The following is a 21,479-nucleotide window of genomic DNA, read 5'->3' as shown; positions in this document are numbered from 1 at the left end:
ATGGATCTGGTCATGTTAACATCTTTTGATGTTTACATCCATCCCATTCTCAGAAAAAAAATCCTGCAGTGTAATCTTAGTTCAGGGCAAACTACTGCTGAAACGTTGTCAGGAATTACCAGGAATTAGAAATCCAGGAATAAATGACACACGGCTCCATGTAGCACCAGTGAAAAATGCGAAACTTGTTGGAAATGAAACCCCAAAGCTCAATAAAAGCAAGTTTGGTTTATTTGAATGGTTTCATTAAATAAGTCTACAAAGGTAACAAACTGAAGCACGAAGCGCAATCTTACAAGGAGCGCAACACCCAGAGTTAGTGCAAAATGTACAATGAACGGCTGCTGCTGAGAAACCCCCAAAGTTTGAATTCAGTTTATTTATTTTTTTAAACAGCGTACGTTGTTAAATAATGTAAGGAAAACATTTATAATCCAGAAAGATTTCAATGTGGAAAAAGATACTCAAAGTGTACTATTAACACAAAAATAATTTAAACAGTTCAGTAGCACTAGTTCATTCCTCTAGGCTTTAGTTATTTCATCCACAGGAGGGGGAAAAATCAACAGTAAATAAAACCAGTTCTTTTTGTGTATGAATAGATTTCCAGATTATTAAGCCAAAATAACAGTCACATGCTGCGCCCGGCCCCCTCGTTCCTCTGGTGTGAAGTCTCAGGCGGTCCTTTCCTCACTCGGTCCCATCCTCCTCCTCTCCCCAGAATCACAAGCAGAGAATAAACGCCGCAGCCTCAAAGCAGGCCTGACGCCCCTGCCCCTTCCACGTCCACCTTCCTGAAGCCTTCAGCTCTCACGTGCATCTCGGCCCAGGCCAGCTTACCGAAGTCAACGGGACCCACAGGAGCGCCCAGGGCTCAGAACGCCTCCAGCCTCTGGCGCTGGTTCCTGGGATGTGCCGTTGAGGCGGGTGAAAGATTGGAAACATGTCCGTTTCCTAAGTCAAGAGACGGAACACTCCAAACGCGGAGAGTCCCGGCCTTTCTCTCCATCTCGAGAGAACAGATCCCAAACAGCCAGTTAGGACAGTATTTCCAGAAAGCTCTGAAAATAATAGACTGCCCGTTACAGCCAGGCATAGCACTAAATAATACTGGTTGGTTGCAGTTATTATTCAAGGGGAATATTTATATGAAAATGTGAGAGTATTAGTTGTAATTTGAAGGTGGCACAATAGATTATGATCCTGCAACCATGTGGACATCATAGAGGAAATGGGTAGGCATAAGTGTTCTTTCCAACTCAGACGCAGAAAGTCCTTTTCCACAAGACAGAGGTCCCCAAGCTGAAGAAATGCACGGTCCACCTGCAACAAGAGGAAGGCGACCCACAGCTTTTCTTAGAGCAGCCTTCTCCATTTGTGACTTTGCTCTCAGCGCTTCCTGACTTAAAGACTAGTCCCCACCCCCTTCTCCTCGTGTTCAGTTTCCTCTAGGTCATGTCTGGTCAAGCCTGGCTCCAGTCAGTAGGTTCATGACAGCCACAGGCCAGGCGTCACATGGCCTCAACACAAGTTTGCTCCCCGTTCTTTAGTCGCCATCTTCTGCTCAGCACTCACCACTCAGTCTTAAATCGCCCAATTTTGTTGTAACACCCATCCTCACTATCCTGAAGCAGACCTTCCTGTTTTCAACCACTAATGCCAACTTAACTTCTCACCCTACTCATCTTACACCTGCTCTAGACAAAGTTGTTGAGTGACTTAAAAAAAAAAAAAACTCTTTCCGTTTCCCTTTGGCATGCCCACTGCTGGGGTCACATGGACCTAGGATTTTCTTCCACATGCCCATGTTGATCTGGGGTCTGGGTCTGATAAGTTGGTGCTGATGGCAGAAGCAATAGAAGTCCAAGGCACTAAAATGTCCAGCAAGCAACACTGGGAGAACAGAAGTATTCAAGTACAGTAATTTATACAATTTTACATTCACATTTATTTATCTAATACAATGGAAATACAAAGGAAAAAGTTAAAGTGTCTCAATAAGTAGAGGACAAAGCTAGCTTTTTTTGGAACTTTTTAAACGTTTCATATTTTACTCTTAAAACTACTGTTGTCCAACAACATTTATATATCACAGTGTTTCCACATCAAAACTGATGGCAAAGTTACATGTCCGCAGGGAACTTAATTTCTTTTTTCCTAATTGCTAATGCTGCAGTCAAAGCTGCTAATATCTTTTGCTTAAAGCACTAATGACCTATCATAAAGGGTTGCACCCCCAGTCCCCTGGTATTTTTCACTGGGTTCTAAAGAGCAAAGAAAAACAAAAAGAACCAAAAAAGAGGGGGGGAAGAAAAGGAGAGGGAAGGGTAGGAGAGAGCCCAATGGCTGTTTTTCCTTTTGTCTTGTGGTTTGGATTCTTGAGGGAGTAAGGGGTTGGGGCGTGTACCAAAACCAAGAGCTCCACACGCTTGAAATTTGACGGGGCCGACTTCACACCGAGCTCCACCCCCCCAGTAGCTTCCTCATGAACAAGACTGTCCTGGCCCTCGCCTTCACTGCTGGGTAGAGACAAACAGGAAAGCATGGTCTGAAACTGCCCCTTCACAGGAAGCTGCTCTTTCCTTTTTGCCCCAATCCAGTGGACGGAGGGGGAGGGAGACGCTCCATTCTGAGGGCTCAGCGCGGTATTAGAACATTCCCTTCGGGCAAGAAGCCACCAGCTAAGCGCAGCACTAGTCGTTAGTAATAGGCTACCCTCCCAACCCTTCCCTCCCTTCCGCATTCTGTCTCCTGCCCCCAGATCTACTCATTAATGTCTCTAGGTCTGGCTAAGTGGTCCGCAGGTTGGAACCCGGGGGGTTGCTGATGGATTTCTGCAAATTGCTGATGCTGAAATTCTGCAGGGAGGCAGTTCCCACAGGCTGGAACTGGCCGAGGGGCTGTGGTGCTGGGCCACCCGTCCCACTCCACTGAGCGCCAAATGGGGCGGCTGGAAAACCGTACTGCTGTGGGGGGCACATAGCCTTGGTGAAATGACCTAGAGAGGTAGCTGATGCTGCAGAGATGGGGGCAGAGCCACCCAGGTTCGAGGTCATGGAGATGCATAGCTGCCCAGGTGCAGAGAACTTTCTTGCCATTCCAGGGCCCTGACAACAAGAAAACCACATGTAAAGTCTGGTGTGAGTATACCACCCAGGGGTGTAGGATGCGTCACACTAAAATACACTTCCACTGTACTCTTATAGGGTCTAGCAAAACAAAGCCTTCTATGCTCTTTATACGGGGGTGCCAAAAAAGTGCAAACACATTTTAAGAGATATTATCTATGTATTACTTTCCGAAGTTGAATTAAATTACGGTAGTAATGTGTAGTATGACATTTGCTCAAATGTGCTTCCACCATTTTCTTTGACTGTCCTGCCTGTTGCACGGTGATGCTAGCATTAATCTGATTAAAGCCATCTTTTGAGTGAACATCATACTTAAAATGTGTGTACATTCTGGGGGCATCCCCTGTATCTACCAAGCAGGGGTGGAAATAACCCTTTTGACCAGAAGGGGAAGGAGGTCGAATAACCCTTTTGACCAGAAGGGGAAGGAGGTCGTGCATGTGTATGTCTGTGCAGGTAGTTCAGGTTGTTGAAGAAGAAACTGAGCTGACCACTAAAAGGCTAGGAATTCATGGAGGAAAAAAAACAGAAGGGCATCGGAGATTTTTGCCTTGTTTTTCTACAAGTGTTAAAAATTCATAAGCTACTACGGCGGCCATGGTATGAAAAGCAGCTTCTACCCCTCTGACTCAAATGTGTGTGACATTCCGTGGCACGATGGGAAGACCAACCTCGTAACTCATGTGTCCTTTGCTTCCTCTCCTGCCTGAGAGATTCATGGCATCGCGGGCCCAGTTGTCGACCAACTTGTGCAGATCATCTGTGAATGTGCCCTTCCTGCTGGACGTCATGGCCGGAGGCTGAGTCTGGGCGGCTTGGCTGTTCACTGTTCCTCCGACGGTGTTTGTGCTGCTAGTCCCTGGAGTTATCAGAAGCGACAGAACATAGACATTAAAGGAGCCTGGGTTATGCTTTCAGGAAGAGGGAAAATGTCACAGGATGACGAATGGCAAGCCACAGGATGGGGAGAGGATGAACTGGGAAGCCATGCAAGAAAGGTGGGTTCCAAGGTTTTTTTCAACCACTATTATGGCACCACAGGGAGATGGAAACAGTTTCTCTTCACCAGCTGCAGGTAAGGCTGACCAACTCAGGATGATGGCAGGTGTCCAGGGCAGGGACCTCTTTCAGCTTGTTCACAACGCATCTTAGAGTACTGGACCTGCCTGCCAGTATCCTATTCCCAGTGGCACACTGATGAGGGAGGTGAGATGCAGTCAACAGGCTCGCTGCTTTGGGACTTTGCAATGCAGGGCAAAGGAGGCTTTCTTGTGCACTGGGCAGGGCTAAAGTAGGAACAGGAATGCAAGGACAGGTGCTTGGCCAAGGAGAAGAGAGGGTTACCAACCATGGGGACACTGCCACACTCTTTCGCCATTCATTCAGAGAGTAGTAAGAGTAGTAGTGTGCTCTACTAGACTTTTTCACCTGGATCCATAAACATGAATTTGCAAGCAAACTTGGGAGGAGTTAAGCCTTCAGCCTCTCTCGACTTCCCATGAGTAAAGGACTGAGATTACTCACTAGGACAGGACTAGGTGGTGTACCTGAGTCTCTCAAGTCCAGAACAACATGTTTTTCCCGAAGATGACACCTGTCCAATTGGTTCAAGGTTCTCCAATTGGTTCTTACCCGTTCTCCCCACTCTTTCCAGAACAGCAAGCACTCCCACATAGAAGCAACAACAAAATGCAGCCGAGGCAGGGTGCAAAGGGGAGGAGAAAGCTCTGGGGTTACAATGAAGGAATTCTATTTCTATAGTTTGATGAGAAAAGAAGGAGTCTGGGTCCTGCCTGATTTCGGCTCTGCTGGAGGGCACACTGAAGATTAGTCGAAGAAGCACATTTTAGGGAAGAGGGAAAGAAGAGTCATGGTCTTGTTTGTTTTCCTCACCCCCACTTTCTTACCAGATCTCACATTTGCTACAGAACAAATACAAGCTACTAAGGTGAGTTGTGAGCCGCCAGGCCTTAAATACCCAAGTAATGGTGGGGGCTAAATGAGTGCATGCGTTTTCCTGCTTTCACGGTCAGAGTCAAAGCAGCATCAGAGCACAGCAGCACACCTCACGCAACCTAACACTTAAAAGCCCATCATCACCACCGTGGGTCTCAAGACAGGATTATATCCTATCACCCAGGGAATAGCACACCGAGCACTGTGTGGAGGAACAGCTAATTCTGAGGTGAAGCGGCAGAGTGAGGAAGATCTCATGCTGCTCACCACCATGGCAAGACTTCGAACCACAGCAGTGAGTGTCAGCTCACTTCTTGGTGCCCGCTGGAGCCACACAGGGATTGCTATTGCACATACAGTGTAAAGGGATGGGTACGCTCCCCTCCAGTACAGGAGAACCCAAGTGGAGAAGTGTTAAATAAAGCACAGGAAACAGCCTTCTGGGAAGAGCAGATGTGAGACAGTGGTGAAGTCTGGAAGCACAGGCAATGGATGGCAGTTGTGGTCATGACCACATCCAGAAAGCAGGCATACCACATGCATGGGGACTGCATCCCGGTGGAATGGTTATTGCTGGGTGAACGCAATGTGAGAGACAATCAAAATGAAAACCGGAAATAACCACAAGGGAGCTAAACCCAAGCTGCCTAGCGGGGGAGGGGGGGGGACTGCTTGTTCCACGAGCACAGTCTGGAGTCACACCTCTCTAGTCTGATGCTGGCTGCCTGTGATGCCGCAAGGCCCTGCAGCACTAAATTTCACTTTTCCTTTTAAACTATATTCCCCAGTACTGGATTCTGAGAGGGAGGTTTATCCCATGAGAAAAAATTGACAGTTAAATCTTATTCTGGGTCTGTAAGCAGGCTCCCTGTTAAAGAAGGAAACAAATGTATCCCTTTCTGACCAGAAATTAACTCCTGAGAAAAGCAGACTCCCATGAAAGCTAGTAGAGAGGCCTTGCAGAGTGCTGACTCATCTCTGAACCCTTTTAAGGTCTTCTAAAAAGCCTAAAAAGGAAAATACGCTTACCCCTAATATTCATTTTTTAAAATTTCCTCCTGCCATAACACTACATTTCTCCTATCCCACACTGCCAGACACTAGGAACAATAACCTATTATGAACTGCAACTTTCTGCTGAATGTCTCACATATAAAGTTTTCCTGTTGATTCTATATCTAGAACCTTAGAGAGGTGGCCTGCTGGGTTGCTGAATTATCCGTGCTTTAATGAGAAGCCACCAGTCTAAGAAGCCAACCTCTACAAAGTAGTGTTTCTTTCCCTCAATATAGCTGACATTTCCCACGACAGTGTCAACAATGTGAGGTCATGGACTATGCTTCATCACTGCTGACTTTCCAGTGGGGGTAGCACAGTGCCTGACTCATATTTGCTGACCAAAGGACTGTATTTTCCACAGGAGCCAGGCATCTTCAATCTCCCTAAAGGCATCCATAGGCATTACCAATCCATGACTGTCACGGAGCAAGGCTCACATGGGGTCACCACTGAGAGCACTGACTACGAGGTGATCTCTAAGTCAGAAAGAACAGCCAGTAGACAGCAGTTAAGCATGTTAAAGATTACATCAGAAAAGGGTGCAGAGGTGGATGGACGTTAGGAATCAGGGAGCTGCGAGGCTTCAGAGTTCAAAGAACTCATGTATAACAGGCTTTGCAATCAAGGACAAAAATAACAGAAAGAAAAGATAATTACTACAGAGCTGGTTGCAGGGACAGACTTTTTTCACCATCTTCCCTGAAGCACAAAGAGAGAAGCAATGTGTTAAAGATAAAGAAACATCAGTGTAAAATATTAGAATCCCCAAACAGCACACAAAGGCCCAGCAAGAGAAAGCAGGAAGGGGGACGGACAGGCAGGTAGGACCTGGACCTGGCAGCCCTTGCCATAGATCACCTTCTGTGGAATGTTGACCTAGCTGGCTGCTAGCCTCCACAGGATTATCCGACAGACTGTGTTATCTGGCCGACAGATGTTGAGTCTCCATGCCCAACCTTTGCATCTAAAAAAGTGATGTCCTGCCTTAAGGTTCTGGAATGAGGGAGGAACTTCAGTCTCTAAGGTCTCACTGCTTGAATTTCAAATACCCAAGCAGTGCTGCCATTGACCCTGTCCCACTTCCTGTTTCTCCAGCTGGGTTGTTAAAAAGCACTCAATTAATAAATGCATTAGCAATCCTACCACAATAAGCTGATAGATAGAATCATTGTTACAGTTTTAAGTTTATTTAAATTGGCTATTAAATTTCTACATCCTAGACATATATACTAAGCCCATCCCTTTCAGAAAAAAGTATGTGGAAAACAAGCAACCTCTGAACATAAAAAGAGCAGTAAGCCAAGCCGTGCTTCCAAACCATTATCTATTTTGAAAGCATTGAATAATACATCCCAGACTAGTAAGGTCCCCACCCTTTTAAGTACCTGTTTTCTTTCCATATTTCAAGTCTGCCTCTTGGGATCTGTTCACCAGGCTTACATGGCGTATTCTGATGTGCCTTCAACAGATATAGGGCCTCTCATTTTAGACCCCAGGGAAGTGATAAGATTTAATATTTCTAACCATTTTTATTTCAACAACAGGGGTAATACACCTACCTTTAAGAATGGGATGAGATTTCAAAATTAATTGAAGTGGTACTTGTCACATTATACTTCCCAAAAAGAAGCCTTGGTTTTCTTCCTTTGCTCGCTGACATTTCAGGCTACAGATCATAGGCCTGGCATGTCACATCCTGCTTGAAAATACCTAGCTCCTGCTACTGATGTCCTTTCATCTTTCTAGCTGGACGTGTAGCTTATTTAAGTGTCAAGTTGCTAATATGCACAGTCCAGGCTAGTCCAAACAGAAAAATGATTGATCTCAGTGCTCAAAAATCACACATGCTTGGAAAAGACCCGACTGGGTAATGTCTTCCACACCCTTCTTTGTTCAACAGCCCTGGACTAGTGAATGGAGGGCAAGGCAGTAAAAGATCGCCTCAAGTAGTCAATCCAGTACAGATGGAGGTAAAACAAAGAGAGGTGCTAGAAGGATTACGCGTGCGAGTGGGGGAAATGGAGTTAAATGTGTTGTACTTCCCTTTAAATCTGGTCACTACAGAAGACAAGGGAGGTATGAATTCTTCCCACCATGAAGAGGCCCAAGGACCTCCGAATCATACTCAGAAACAGTGATGGCCCGAGCACATGCATTTAGAAAGCACTTCAATAACCACATCAGAAGTTTGAGGCCTTAACAGAGAAGCTCCTCTTTACCCATATTCTAACAAAGGGTTTCTATTTGAGCTGTTTCTGTTTGTTTGTAAAACTTTTATTCAGTACACATATACTGACTACCTACCATGTGCCAGGTAGGCACAGGCTAATTAGAGGAAAATCATGCTTCCAGGTGCTGTTTCTGTGTACATTACTTGATTTGTACAATACCCCTAGGACACAGGTATTGTCTTCATTTCACATATGGGGAAGATGGACTTGTTACTATGTCTTGTTTTTAAATAGAAAGCTAGGAAATCCCAGCATTCATGTTAAAAAGATAATTTTCACTTGCAGGTGCTGAGTCAGTCTTTAATAGAATAAATGCTTTATCAGAATAACCACAAACACACCAAATTTGTTTGTTTTTTTTTTTGAGTTGGAGTCTCACTCCGTAGCCCAGGCTGAAGTGCAGTGGCATGCTCATGGCCACCACAACATCGACCTACTGGGCTCCAGCGATCTTCCCGCCTCAGTTTTCCAAGTAGCCGGAACTACAGGCACGTGCTACCACACCAGGCTCATTTTTGAGATATTGTTGAGACGAAGTCTCACCAAGTTGTCCGAGCTGGTCTTGAACCTGTGGGATCAGGCAATCCACTCGCCTCGGCCTCCCAAAGTGCAGGGATTACAGGCTTAGCCACCAAGCCCGGCCACAAATTTGTTTTTATTTTTTATTTTTTGAGTCGGCATCTCACTCTGGCATCCAGGCTGGAGTGTAGTGGCACATTCATGGCCACACCAGCGTCGACCTGCTGAGCTCCAGCAATCGTTCTACCCCAGTCTTCCAAGTAGCCAGAACTACAGGTGTGCACTACCATGCCCAGCTAAATTTTATTTATTGTAGAGAAGAGGTCTTGCCAAGTTGCCTGGGTTGGTCTTGAACCCGTGGCTCTGGCAATTCACTCAACTCGGCCCCTCAAAGTGCTGGGATTACAGGCTGAGCCACTGAGCCCGGCCCAAACTTGCTTTTTAAACTACTGATTTATGGGGTTAGAGGGCAGTGGTGGTTGAATGATCCCATAAAGAGATTCTAGCATCTTTTCAACTAGAAGATGCTTATGCTTAATTGAGAAGAGAAAAGGATTTCAATCTATCATTGAAAAAGAACAGAGAAAAACAGGGCCTAGTTTTTACTTGCTGCCAGGACCTAAGTACATCTGTGGTCAAGATGCTTTCTTCTCCAACGCTGGGGCAGAGAGGCAGCATTGAACATGGCTGTGGAGTTGTCTTCATTACTCTAAACAGCCCAGCAGTCTACGGCTTTGATACCATACCTACCCTCTGTCAAGGTCTATGAAGAAGCAATTCTACCAGAAAGTTACATTGAAGTTTGTGGAAACCTATTATTATTTCTATATCTTTTATCATAATTAATGTGGGGTCCCAAACTTCTGAGGGTAACAGTAATTCAGCCAAGCCACTGAGTAGATGATATACAAAAAGAGACAAATGAAATGAACTGCATGAAACATCAGATCCAAGCAGCAGAAAAACAAGGACAAGGAAGGAGTAAAGGTGTTACACACAAAGAGCCAAGCAGGGCGTACTCAGAAATCGGGTCCTCCTGCCACCAGGTTTGAATGTCACCTGCTCAGATGCACAGTTAAACTTCGCACAGCCTGTGAGAGGGGAAAAACAAGGAAGAACAGAGAGAGGAGAAGAGACAGAACACAACTACAAGATGTTAGAAACTTGAGGTTGGAATGGTAGAATGCACTAAGATGGCACACAGAAGAACAAGCTTCTGGGGGAAGATCAGATAGGTAAAAGAGGAAATACCAGGGCTACATTCTCTTCCTGTGCAAGATGCTGAAGCCTTTCTGAGTTGGAATAATGTTAGCTAGTTTGCACCCCTTCACATTCCTCTTCTGAAGCAACCATATAATCTCTCATTTCTGTGAAAATGTGGCAAAGGCACCTAAACCCAGGTACCAATATTTTTTCACTCTTTTCTGTCCAGATATACAACTCCCTTAAATTCTTGTTCTAATGTTACTAGAAGCTCTTTCCTCTGCAGAAATGTTTTCAGCAATCATTAGTAAGCAAACTATATAGAAAGCAGACTATAGGTAAAATATTGAATTGTAGTGCTATTCACTGTAATATGCCACTCTCATACTTAGGAGTTACAGAATTCTATACCGGCTAAGAAAATGCATTAGCTTTCAGAAACTGCTAAAACCCCTTAGAATTTCATCCAGGAAATCTCAGCATAGTATTAAAGCATAAATTCCAAATCCCAAATGAGTTATTCATCAAAGTTAACAGATGTAATTTTCCACTGTAATCTCTTGGAACAAAGCTATTTCACCTGATGGAAGCAATAAGCCCTCTGATTCTAATCATCACATTCCCCTTTCAGCCCGAAGGTTATTAAGTGTACACCAGAGGCTGTGTTCTGGCTAACTGGTCTCCCAACCCACCTTAACAATAGGTTACTCATCAGGCTTCTGTCTCAGGTATGACAATATTTCCATTTTAATGTTTTTGGAAGATGATGGTTGCTTTGATTTCTTACCTTGACCTGGAGCAGAAAGGCTTGGTACTGAAATGGCACCATCACTGGTGAAGGCTGAACAGAGGTTGTCACTGGAGGGAGATGGCTTAAGGGTCTGTAACAGCTGATTCTGCCCAGACTCTGGGACATTGCCAGGAGGATGGAGGGTCTGCTGGGGGTGCAAGACTGAAGCTGCACTCTGACCAGACAGGTTACCTGCCAAAAGATAAAGTGGCATGAGGAAACATGTCCAGCGTTCCCCATGCACTCACTAGGCACTGTTTTTATTCCTTCAGTGTGTCCTACCGAGTGATTAATGATGGGTCAAAAACTTTAAGTTCATGAAAGAACCAAGTTCTCACTAACAGGATGGAAGTGAGGAATGACACTAAGAATCAACAAGCAATAAAGATTTCTGAACTATCCCAGAGGCTTTTTAGCTGTAGGAAGCCTGGATGATCCACAAGTATGAGCAGAGTAAGATTAGAAAATACAGTGGATGCCAGGATTCCAAATGGTAATTGCACAATTTTTTTTCACTCTATTAGAAAAGATGTTGAATCGTGATACACATAGGTTAGGCAGTTTCTGCTTAGATTTTCTTATAAACATGCATCAGACACAAAAGAGATGTGAGTATTGAAAGTCTAAAATTATTCTTAGTATGTGACTTTCCATCACTAGGTCAATTGTCCTAAAACTGACTAACTTCTTTGTTCCCTAGTAACTGGTTGGCTAGAAATTCGATAAAAAGGTATGTTAAAATTGGAGACAGAATCTGATTGGGATCAGATCAGAGATTAACTGACTTCCTTTTATTATCACATCTCTACTAGTAGGTTGCATGAATTGGTCCTAATGTGCCAGAAAAAGAATTTGGGCATCTATGAAAACTTCTAGTAAAAGGAGCTACTAAGAAGTGTGCACCAACATTCTTAGCACATTTTAGCCCTCTTTTACTTTTCAACTAATTATCTGCTAACACTACCATAATTTCACCGAACAATGAAAAACTCTCTATCACAATTAAGATACATTCCATTATAAAAGATTATGACAACTATTTAATTGCAACAAGTAACAAGTTCTTGAACTCAGTGTAGATAAATGAAATAAAAGCCTTAATCAAGGAAGTTACCACTTAGACACACCCAAGTATCTATATGACATTACATGCATCCCAGCTGTAATTGTGACCAACTTATTCATCAAAAAGAAGAATCTACCTGAACTTCATTGAACAAAGAATAATTTATTTTCTTCCAACTGCCCAAGACTTTGCTTTAATGTGAGTTACATGAGTAAACAGGCAAATGTCTATCCTTGGCCAGGCATGGTGTCTCATGCCTATAATCCCAGGACTTTGGGAGACCTAGGCGGGAGGACTGCTTGAGCCTAGGAGTTCGAGACCAGCCTGTGTAATACAGTGAGACCGCACCTCTACAAAAAATAAAACAGCTAGTCAGGCATGGTGGTGTATACCTGTAGTCCCAGCTACATGGGAGGCTGAGGCAGGAGGATTGCCTGAGCCCAGGAGGTTAAGGCTGCAGTGAGCCACGATTGTGCTGCTGCACTCCAGTCTGGGCAACAGAGTAAGACCCTAAAAGTCTAACCTTAAGAACAGCTATAAATGAAGATTACCAGTAAATAGCAAAATGGATTACAATGGAATAAGCCACTGTATTCACCCCATCTACTTCTATGGACACAAAAAGAGGTAAAATAAATATGAGGCGTACAGAAGAAAGCAAGAATATTAGGAGAGCCAAATTCCTTTGAATTTTAACAAAACAACAAATGTTCAACAGGCTACACAAATAGAGAAAGAAAAATAAGACAGCCATGGCTGACTTGGTCCAGGGCTTTTTACCTGAAAGCTGGGGGCTTTTGTTCCCCAAGGAACTGCTGCGACTCGACTTGCTGCCTTTGCTTTTGGTAGGTCGTCTTCTTCTCCCTGAAAGGGGAGCAGCTGGGGGAATAATGACAGCAGGGGGAATCTTGCCCAGTTTGGTATACAAAGATTCAATTTCATGCTTCTGGCGACTCTGTAGATCCTGAATTTCTTTAAGATGTCTACAAAAGATAATCAAATATAATTCCAAAATCATAATCTCCTTCATTCAAACTAGAATTAACAGCATATTCTTCAACCTGCATGCAAGTGTTTACTAGTTACCAATGAGCCTTTTCCCCAAATGCATTACCATGAGAGTCTAGCTTGTCAGCTCACTTTGCTGATCTCCATTACCCAACCCATATTCTAACAAGCTCCGAGCCAACAAAAAATGGTTGTTAGGGGGATAAGATTTCCTGGCTTTTGAGGCTATGTGCAGGATATCTGAATTTGCTACTGTGAGTCAATTTGCCAAATATGCTTAACAAAACCCGTGAGCATAATCCTATATCCCAATGCCATTACTGGGTTCATTTGGTAGACTAATAAGTAGCTAACGGTGATTAATAGCGATTAAAAGTGGTTTTTTATAACTTTGTAAAAATTTTATTTTAGATTCAAAGTGCTTTTAATAAAAACAATATTCTAGTAATAATATAAAGCTGCTGAAGAAGATCTGTAACTAGAAATGTGATGGATTCTCATATGTGTAAGAGAACCTAATGAACCACATACATTCAGGCAACTTAAGCTTTTGCATATCACCTCTTTCTTTCTCTTCTTGCCTGGAAGAAGCTACCTAGGGGATACTAGCTAGGAATCTTTTTGGGTGGGGGGGACGTAGGTATATGGAGTGGGGCCTTGAGGGCACCTTCTCTCTTTTTTTTTTGAGTTGGAGTCTCACTCCATTGCCCATGCCGGAGTGCTCATGGTCACCCCAGCATCGACCTGCTGGGCTCCAGCGATCCTTCTGCCTCAGTCTTCCAAGTAGCCAGAACTACAGGTGCGCACTACCACACCCGGCTAATTTTTTATTTATTGTAGAGACTGGGTCTCACCAAGTTGCCCGGGCTGGTCTGAAACCTGTGGGCTCAGGCAATCCACTCGCCTTGGCCTCCCAAATTGCTGAGGCACCTTCTCTTTCAATGAATATTAATTTTGGTACTAGGCTCTAGACTTTAAAACATTATCAGCCATTATTCTTTCACAGGAGAAAATATACTTACTTTTCTCGTAGTCGTCGCAGCTCTAACTTTAAGTCTTCATCTTCAATATCTGACTCATTGTCACTACTCATGTAAGAGGAGTTAAATGAGTTACTAAGGCTTTGACTTAGACTCTGGATAGGAAGGCTCTTTGAGCACAGCTGTTGGGAGGAGTGTGGACTGCCTGAACCATCGTCCACATCCCTACTTAGAAAGGCAGCCTCTAGGTCAGAAGACGGCCCGTTTAGATGTGAAGGCTCTGACGGTTCCGGCTTTTCTTTCTTTGGTGTCACAGTAGGAAGAACAGCGTGTTCTAAACCCATAAATGGAGGAGATGCCGCTGGTCCCTCCTTCTTTGCCTCAACAATCTTGTCCTCAGTTTTCGATACCGAGAAACGACCCACTTTGTTTGTTGTGGCTGTCACCTGGAAACGTCCGACCTTGGTAGGCTGGCCAGTTTCTGATTTTGTCTCTAAGGCAGGAGTTCTGTGAGCACTATCTGGCACATCTGAAGCAATACCATGGCTGGTTATCCCATTAGGCTCTGGCTTCACCAGGGTACTCTCTGGACTACTACTTGATAGCACTGAAGACTCTGAAGTGCTGGATTCAAAACGAACAGACTTTATGTCTTCTGATTTAATTTTACCCTCTTTCTGGGCATCATCCATTGCAACTGAAACCTGTTGGAAAAAGAGAACAAAGTGAGATGAAAAACAGAAGTTCTCAATATTCAATTTCTAACATAAACCATTCTAAAAAAAGGAATAACTTCATTTCCTAGTCAATGAGTAAGCTGATTATCTCTACCCTGTCCCTCCATCTTTGACTGTGAACATGAATTGAATACCATTATAAAGAGCAGCGTATCTGTATTGAGATGCAGATTCTAAGTGGCTGGCTGGCTAAGCTTACTAAGTAAATGATTTACTTTCATATCTCATACACAGGATTCAGATTCATGTCTTAGTCAAAACAGAAACAACAACAGGTCACAGAGTTTTGAAGGTTGCTTGTGACTAAGAAAAACTGACCATGCGTGGTGGCTCAAACCAGTAATCCCAGCATTTTGAAAGGCCGAGGTCAGAGTATTGCCTGAGCTCAGGGGTTTGAGACCAGTCTGGGCAACTTGGTGCGACCTCATCTCTACAATAAATAAAAAAAATAAGCCAGACATAGTAGCATGTGCCTATAGTTCCAGCTACTTGAAAGGCTGAGGTGGAAGGATCGCCTGAGTCCAGCAGGTCGAGGCTGTGGTGGCTGTAAGTATGCCACTACACTCCAGCGTGGGCAACAGAGTGAGACTCTAACTCAAAAAAAAGAGAAAAACTACTAGGGTAATTTTCTTAAACCTGCATTCAAGTATTTACTAGTTACTAATGAGCCTTACCCCTAAATGTACTACCTACCATGAGATACTAGCATGTCAACTCACCTTGCTGGACTCCATTACCCAAAGTTAAATTTAATAAATGCAAAATGCCAGCTAAGCCTCAAGAATCACTATAACTAACTGGTAACTATAAGGAGATCCAGATCCTGGTCCTGGCTTGTCCATGTATTACAAATACAAATTCATCCACCTACAAACTTTCAGAACCTCAGTTTACAAATGAGAAAAACATCATTTACTATCCCTAATTCCAAGGGCTACTGTGAGGATACCTAGAATGTAGTTGTGAAAACAAATTTTTAAAAACAGGCCAAGTGGCTGGGTACGGTGGGTCACGCCTGTAATCCCAGCACTTTGGGAGGGCAAGGTGAGGGGAATGCCTGAGCCCACGAGTTCAAGAACAGCCTGGGCAACTTGGCGAGACCTCATCTCTACAATAAATAAAAAAATTAGCTAGGTATGGTAGTGTGTGCCTATAATTCTGGCTACTTGGAAGACTGAGGTGGAAGGATCATCTGAGCCCAGCAGGTCGATGTTGGGGTGGCCGTCAGTGTGCTACTGCACTCTAGTCTGGGCGACAGAGTAAGACTCCAACTCAAAAAAAAAAAAAAAAAAAGGTCAGCCATGGTGGCTCATGCCTACACAGTCCCAGCACTTTGGGAGGCCGAGATGAGAGGACTGCTTGAGCCCAGGAGTTTAAGAACAGCCTAGGTGACATAGTGAGACCTTGTCTTTACAAAAACAAAACAAAACAAAAAAAACTAGCCAGGCATGGTGGTGTGCGCCTATAGTCCCAGCTAATCATGAGGCTGAGGTGGAAGGGTTGCCTGAGTCCAGAAGGTTCAGGCTGTCATGAGCCATGATCATGCCACTGCCCTCCAGCTTGGGCGACAGAGTGAGACTACGAATCAAAAATAAATAAATAAATAAAAATTTCAAGGCTTGTTTAATACTATATACTAAGATCCAGAAACTCCTCACATGTTGGACCAGTTGGGGAAATAAAGTGATCTGGTGTCACTTGATGCTGACTCAGTATTGTAACTTAAGAAATTAACCCTATGAAAATTACTCTAAGCATGGAATATGCTTTTATACACAAAGATGTTTGCAGTTATTTTACTTACTATTTTGGAACTTAGACACTACCTAAATGACCCCAAATAGGAGCATCATTAGGTGAACCAACTAATCTAGATGGGGGAAAAAAAAAAGCTACAAGATATGCAGAGCAGGAGAAACAGTGGTCATTTTTACATAATATACACTTGTACAAAGAAGGCGGCGTGGAAGAAAATATACTGCAAAAGGTAATCTTGGGAGGTGGGTGGGTAGATATAGCACAACTATCTATTGTTGCTCTACTGTTCTAAGTATTCTATATTTTCTTTATTAGTATATATTACTTTTATTGTGGGAAAATGATAAAAGAGCTATGAAAGTATTATGTAAAAGAAATTTATCACTGGTTTTAATTATGACCCACATAGGAGATAATACTTTTATTATAGGCCCACTCCCCCAAATGGAGGAATCAAGGCAAAGAAAAGTGGTTGTCTTACCTGAAATCGCCCCATCTTAAAAACACCAGCTCCTGAACTGGTTGCTAGGGCAGGGCCTTCTGTGCCTTGAGAAACTGAAACAAATGCATAGAGCAAGGAAAATATAAGCATCTCTTCTTAGTTAGCTTTTCTCTTTGGCCAGAAATAAAGCAAAATGAAACTACTTATAAGGAAGGCTGTTAGAGGGGAGGAAAATTTCCTTCCTTCTTTCCCCCTCTAGGCTTTGTCCAAAAGGAAATAGTTATTGTTTGCTCTACTACTAGGTACCCTCACTATGAAGAGCACTACAGTTTGTTAAAAACTGTCAAGATCTAAAAATTTATCATTAACCTTTTAACTTTCCTTGTACACATGTACAGTTGATATGGCATTGTTAAAAGGAATAAAGGCAATCTGCTTCACAGCTTAACTGCAGTATTACATAATAGTATAAGAACAAATTTTAACAAGTATTAAGAATTCAGTTATGCCTTAAACTTATGAGTAAGGAAAATAACAACTCAGGATGATGCCCGAATCCTCACTGCTAATGTGAGAAGAATTTTTGAGCAGGTAAAGGTTGCCCCTAAGGTGACCCGCCTACTTTGTGGGATGCCTGGGAGTCATGATCTGCCCGGCCCCCTTATTTTGTTAAAAGACTAGACTTAAAAAAAAAAGAATTCAGTTATTCATTCTTTAACTCAGAGATATGAGTGAAGGGGAGGATGAGACTTTTTCTTAGGATGTATTAAAGGCCCAATTTTAAATGAAAACCACCTAATTTTAGTATCTCAATGTAGTAGTATCTCAATGTCCTAGTATCTCAATGTCCTAGAAGAGGACAGTATAGTTCTCAGAATCACTGATAAGCAGTTTTGACCAACTTTAAAGCCACCTAGGTTTTCCTTCCCAGGGACAGCCCTTTGAGTTTCTTTCTAGAGATACTGTAGAAATGTACCAGCATATATTTTCTGTATTTTATACAGCCAGTAGAACACTGGCTGATTTTGACAATCATTCCATATCAATACCTCATTCTTTTTAATGGTTGCATAGTACTATATATATGTACTACATATGTATTTTCATTGTTACCATATTTTAGTCAGGCTTCTGCTAGTAGACTTTTTTTTTTTTCAGTTGGAATCTCACTCCGTCGTCCAGGCTGAAGCGCAGTGGCACACTCATGGCCACCCCAGCGTCAACCTGCTGGGTTCCAGCTATCCTTCCACTTCAGCCTTCCAAGTAGCCGGAACTCAGGTGCGCGCTACCATACCTGGCTAATTTTTGATTTATTGTAGAGACAAGGTCATGCCAAATTGCCCAGGCTTGTCTTGAACCTGAGCCACCGAGCCAGGTCTTTTTTTATTTTTTTGAGTTAAGAATCTCACTCCCTCCATCGCCCAGGCTGGAGTGCAGTGGCATGCTCACAGTCACCCTAGTGCTGGCCTGATGGGCTCCGGCAATCCTTCTGCCTCAGCCTTCCAAGCAGCTGGGACTACCATGCTACTACCATGGTGCGTGCTACCATGCTTGGCTAATTTTTTTTTATTTATAGTAGAGACGAGGTCTCACCAAGTTGCCTGGCTGATCTCGAAACCCTGGGCTTAGGCAATTCTCTTGCCTCGGCCTCCCAAACTGTTGGGATTATAGGCTCAAGCCACTGCGCCTGGCCTAGACATTTCAATTATTAAGAATTTCTAGCTATTTAAAAAAATGTCCTCATAAATATTCTCTTATGAATCTATAGAATAAATACCCAAGAATGGAGGTGCTGAATCATTTCCATTTAAAATTTCGATAGGCATTACTAAACTGATCCCCACAGAGACTGTACCAAGTCACTGGTGGCTATAAAACACCTGAATTTACCAGTGACAAGTAAAAAATGCTATCCCTTGTAACTCTGCATTTCTGTAATATTAATGAAATTTCAAGTCTAAGTTTCTTTTTCGTTATCTTTTGCCTACTTTTTGATTCATGCTAAATTTTAGGAATTCTTTGTATTAGAAAACTAGTCCTTTTTGTGAAATGGCTACATGTACCCCTCCCCACCCCGATGTATGTATTTCTCTAGTTTTTCATTTATCTTTGCACCCTCGGCACTATTTTCTCCATGTAGAAATTTAAAAACCTATTACTGCTTGCTTCGGGGTTGGGCATTAAACTTCCTAACACCTTCCTCTATATCAGGGAATAGCAAACTATGAAAAGTGAACTAAATTCAGCTCACTGCCTGTTTTTGTAAATGAATTTTATTGGAGTACAATTAAACTCATTTACATAATATCTACTACTACTTTTGGGATGTAACAGGAGATTTGACTAAGTTGTAAAAAAAAGACTGTATAGCCTACAAAGCCTAACATTTTTTTTTTTTTTGAGTTGAAGTCTCACTCGGTCGCCCAGACTAGAGTGCGGTGGCCACTCCCGGCCACCGCAGCCTCACCTGCTGGGCTCCGGTGATCCTTCCGCCTCAGCCTTCCGAGTAGCCAGAATTACAGGCATGCGCTACCATGTCTGGCTGATTTTTAAATTTTTATTGTAGAGATGAGGTCTTGCTGCCCAGGCGGGTCTCAAACCCGCGGGCTCAGGCAATCCACTCACCTCAGCCTCCCAAAGGCACGGGATTATAGGCTGAGCCACCGAGCCTGGCTCTAACATTTTTTACTATCTGGTTCTCTATAGAAAAAAGTTTGTCAACCCTGCTCTGGAGATTAAAAACAAAATTCCTCTCAAGTTTTCTTGTAGTACTATTTTATCATACAATTTTTCATCTTAGGGCTATTTGGTGTTTACTTAGTTTTAGGCTAGTGATTCACCTTTACTTTTTTCAAGATGGTTGTTATTCAGTTGTTCTAAATCATTTATTAAAATATTCCATCTTTTTCTGATTTGAAAGGTCACCTTTTCTCATGATCTACATTTCCTTTTTATTAGTAGTAAACTTTATTTTATTAATTGTCATTGTTATACATTTAAGCTGATAACATGGTTTTTTGAGTTGGAGTCTCACTCGGTCACCCAGGCTGGAGTACAGTGGCAGGCATGCTCACAGCTACCCCAGCGTCTACCTGCTGGGCTCCAATTATTCTTCCATCTCAGCTCTCCAAGTAGCTGGAACTACAGGTGCGTGCTACCACGCCTGGGTAATTTTTTATTTATTGTAGAGATGAGGTCTCACCAAGTTGCCCGGGCTGGTCTTAAACCCATGGGCTCAGGCAATCCACTCGCCTTGGTCTCCCAAAGTGCTGAGATTAAAGGCTGAGCTACTGAGCCCAGCCTAGATAACATATTTTGATAATCTACACTCTCCTTTAATTTGTCCTTTTCTATACTTTCTAGTCAGTTCCTCTGATTTCCAAGTGACTTCTGTGAAAATGAGAGAGCCATCAATTTTGTTATTTCTTCCAAAGAACCAGTTTTTTGCTTTGTTGATGTTTTCTATGACATTTATGTCTTCTATGTCCCGTATTTGGGTTATTTTGGTGATCTGGACTCTTCTACTAAAAGTTAGGGTTTTGGTGGTCTTCTCTTTCCAGCCCCCTTTGGTTATTTGTTAGGTTGTCAACTTGTGATCTTTCCATTTTCTTGATGTGTGTTCGTAGAGACATAAATTCCCCTCTTAGAGCTGCTTTCCTGGTATCCTAGAGGTTTTGGTAAGATATTTCCTCATTTTCATTTGTTTTCAGGAATATTTTAATTTCTGTTTTGATTTCAGTGTTGACCCATAGTTGTTTAGCATCATGCTGTTTAGTGTCCATGTCTATATGGGTTTTGGGGGAGTTTTGTTGGTGTTGATATTTATTTTTATTCCACTGTGGTCTGAGAACTTGCATGGCAATATATCAACCTTACAGAATTTGTTTATGCTTAATTTATGGCCGAGATGTGATCGATCTTGGAGTACATCTCATGTGGTAATGAGTAGAATGTATATTCTGTGGTTGTTGGGTAGAAAATTCTGTAGGTAATCTATTTGGTAGAGTGTCAAGTTTAGGTTCTCGATCTCCTTGTTGATGTTTTGCTTCAATGATCTATCTAGGGATGTTAGTAGGGGTGACCTTCCATATGACCCAGCAATCCCCAATATTGGGAATACACCCAAAGGAACTCAAGTCATTCTACCAAAAAGATATCTGTACTTGCATGTTTGTTGCAGCTCTTTCACAATAGCAAAAACATGGAACCAACCATGCTGACCATCGAAGCTGGACTGGATTTTAAAAAATGTAGTACATATACACAACGGAATATTTTGCAGCCATAAAGAAGGACAAACAGGCTGGGCTCAGTGGCTCAGCCTGTAATCCCAGCACTTTGGGGAGGCTGAGGTGAGAGGATTGCCTGAGTCTGTGGGTTTGAGATAAGCCTGGGCAACACGGCAAGACCTCGTCTCTACAATTAAAAAAAAAATAGCCGGGTATGGTAGCACGTGCCTGTAGTTCTGGCTACTTGGAGGGCTGAGGTGGAAAGATTGCTGGAGCCCAGCAGGTCGACGCTGGGGTGGCTATGAGCATGCCACTGCACTCCAGCCTGAGAGACAGAGTGAGACTCCAACTCAAAAAAAAAAAAGGGGGA

The 21,479-nt window shown here is 43.0% G+C and overlaps 1 protein-coding gene across 2 annotated transcripts in view; it reads right to left on the bottom strand.

Moving 5' to 3' along the window:
• Window positions 1-209: 209 nt before the first annotated feature.
• WNK1 (WNK lysine deficient protein kinase 1) overlaps window positions 210-21,479 on the bottom strand; it is an 82,999-nt gene continuing 61,729 nt past the window's right edge. For both annotated transcript variants that reach the window (XM_021715402.1, XM_021715403.1), the window contains exons 21-28: window positions 16,920-16,993; window positions 13,986-14,647; window positions 12,736-12,938; window positions 10,887-11,081; window positions 9,895-9,987; window positions 6,804-6,845; window positions 3,803-3,990; window positions 210-3,107 (exon numbers count right to left, since the gene is read on the bottom strand). In XM_021715402.1, the coding sequence (XP_021571077.1) occupies window positions 2,790-3,107; window positions 3,803-3,990; window positions 6,804-6,845; window positions 9,895-9,987; window positions 10,887-11,081; window positions 12,736-12,938; window positions 13,986-14,647; window positions 16,920-16,993 (1,775 nt within the window). In that variant the 3' untranslated portion in view covers window positions 210-2,789. The remainder of the gene's footprint in view (window positions 3,108-3,802; window positions 3,991-6,803; window positions 6,846-9,894; window positions 9,988-10,886; window positions 11,082-12,735; window positions 12,939-13,985; window positions 14,648-16,919; window positions 16,994-21,479) is intronic.

This window comes from Carlito syrichta, unplaced genomic scaffold (assembly GCF_000164805.1).
Source record: "Carlito syrichta isolate Samal-C Ts95f unplaced genomic scaffold, Tarsius_syrichta-2.0.1 Scaffold307058, whole genome shotgun sequence".
Classification (NCBI taxonomy): Eukaryota; Metazoa; Chordata; class Mammalia; order Primates; family Tarsiidae; genus Carlito; species Carlito syrichta.
The sequence above is the reverse complement of the archived record's forward strand: the minus strand, read 5'-3'. Positions and strand labels throughout refer to the sequence as shown.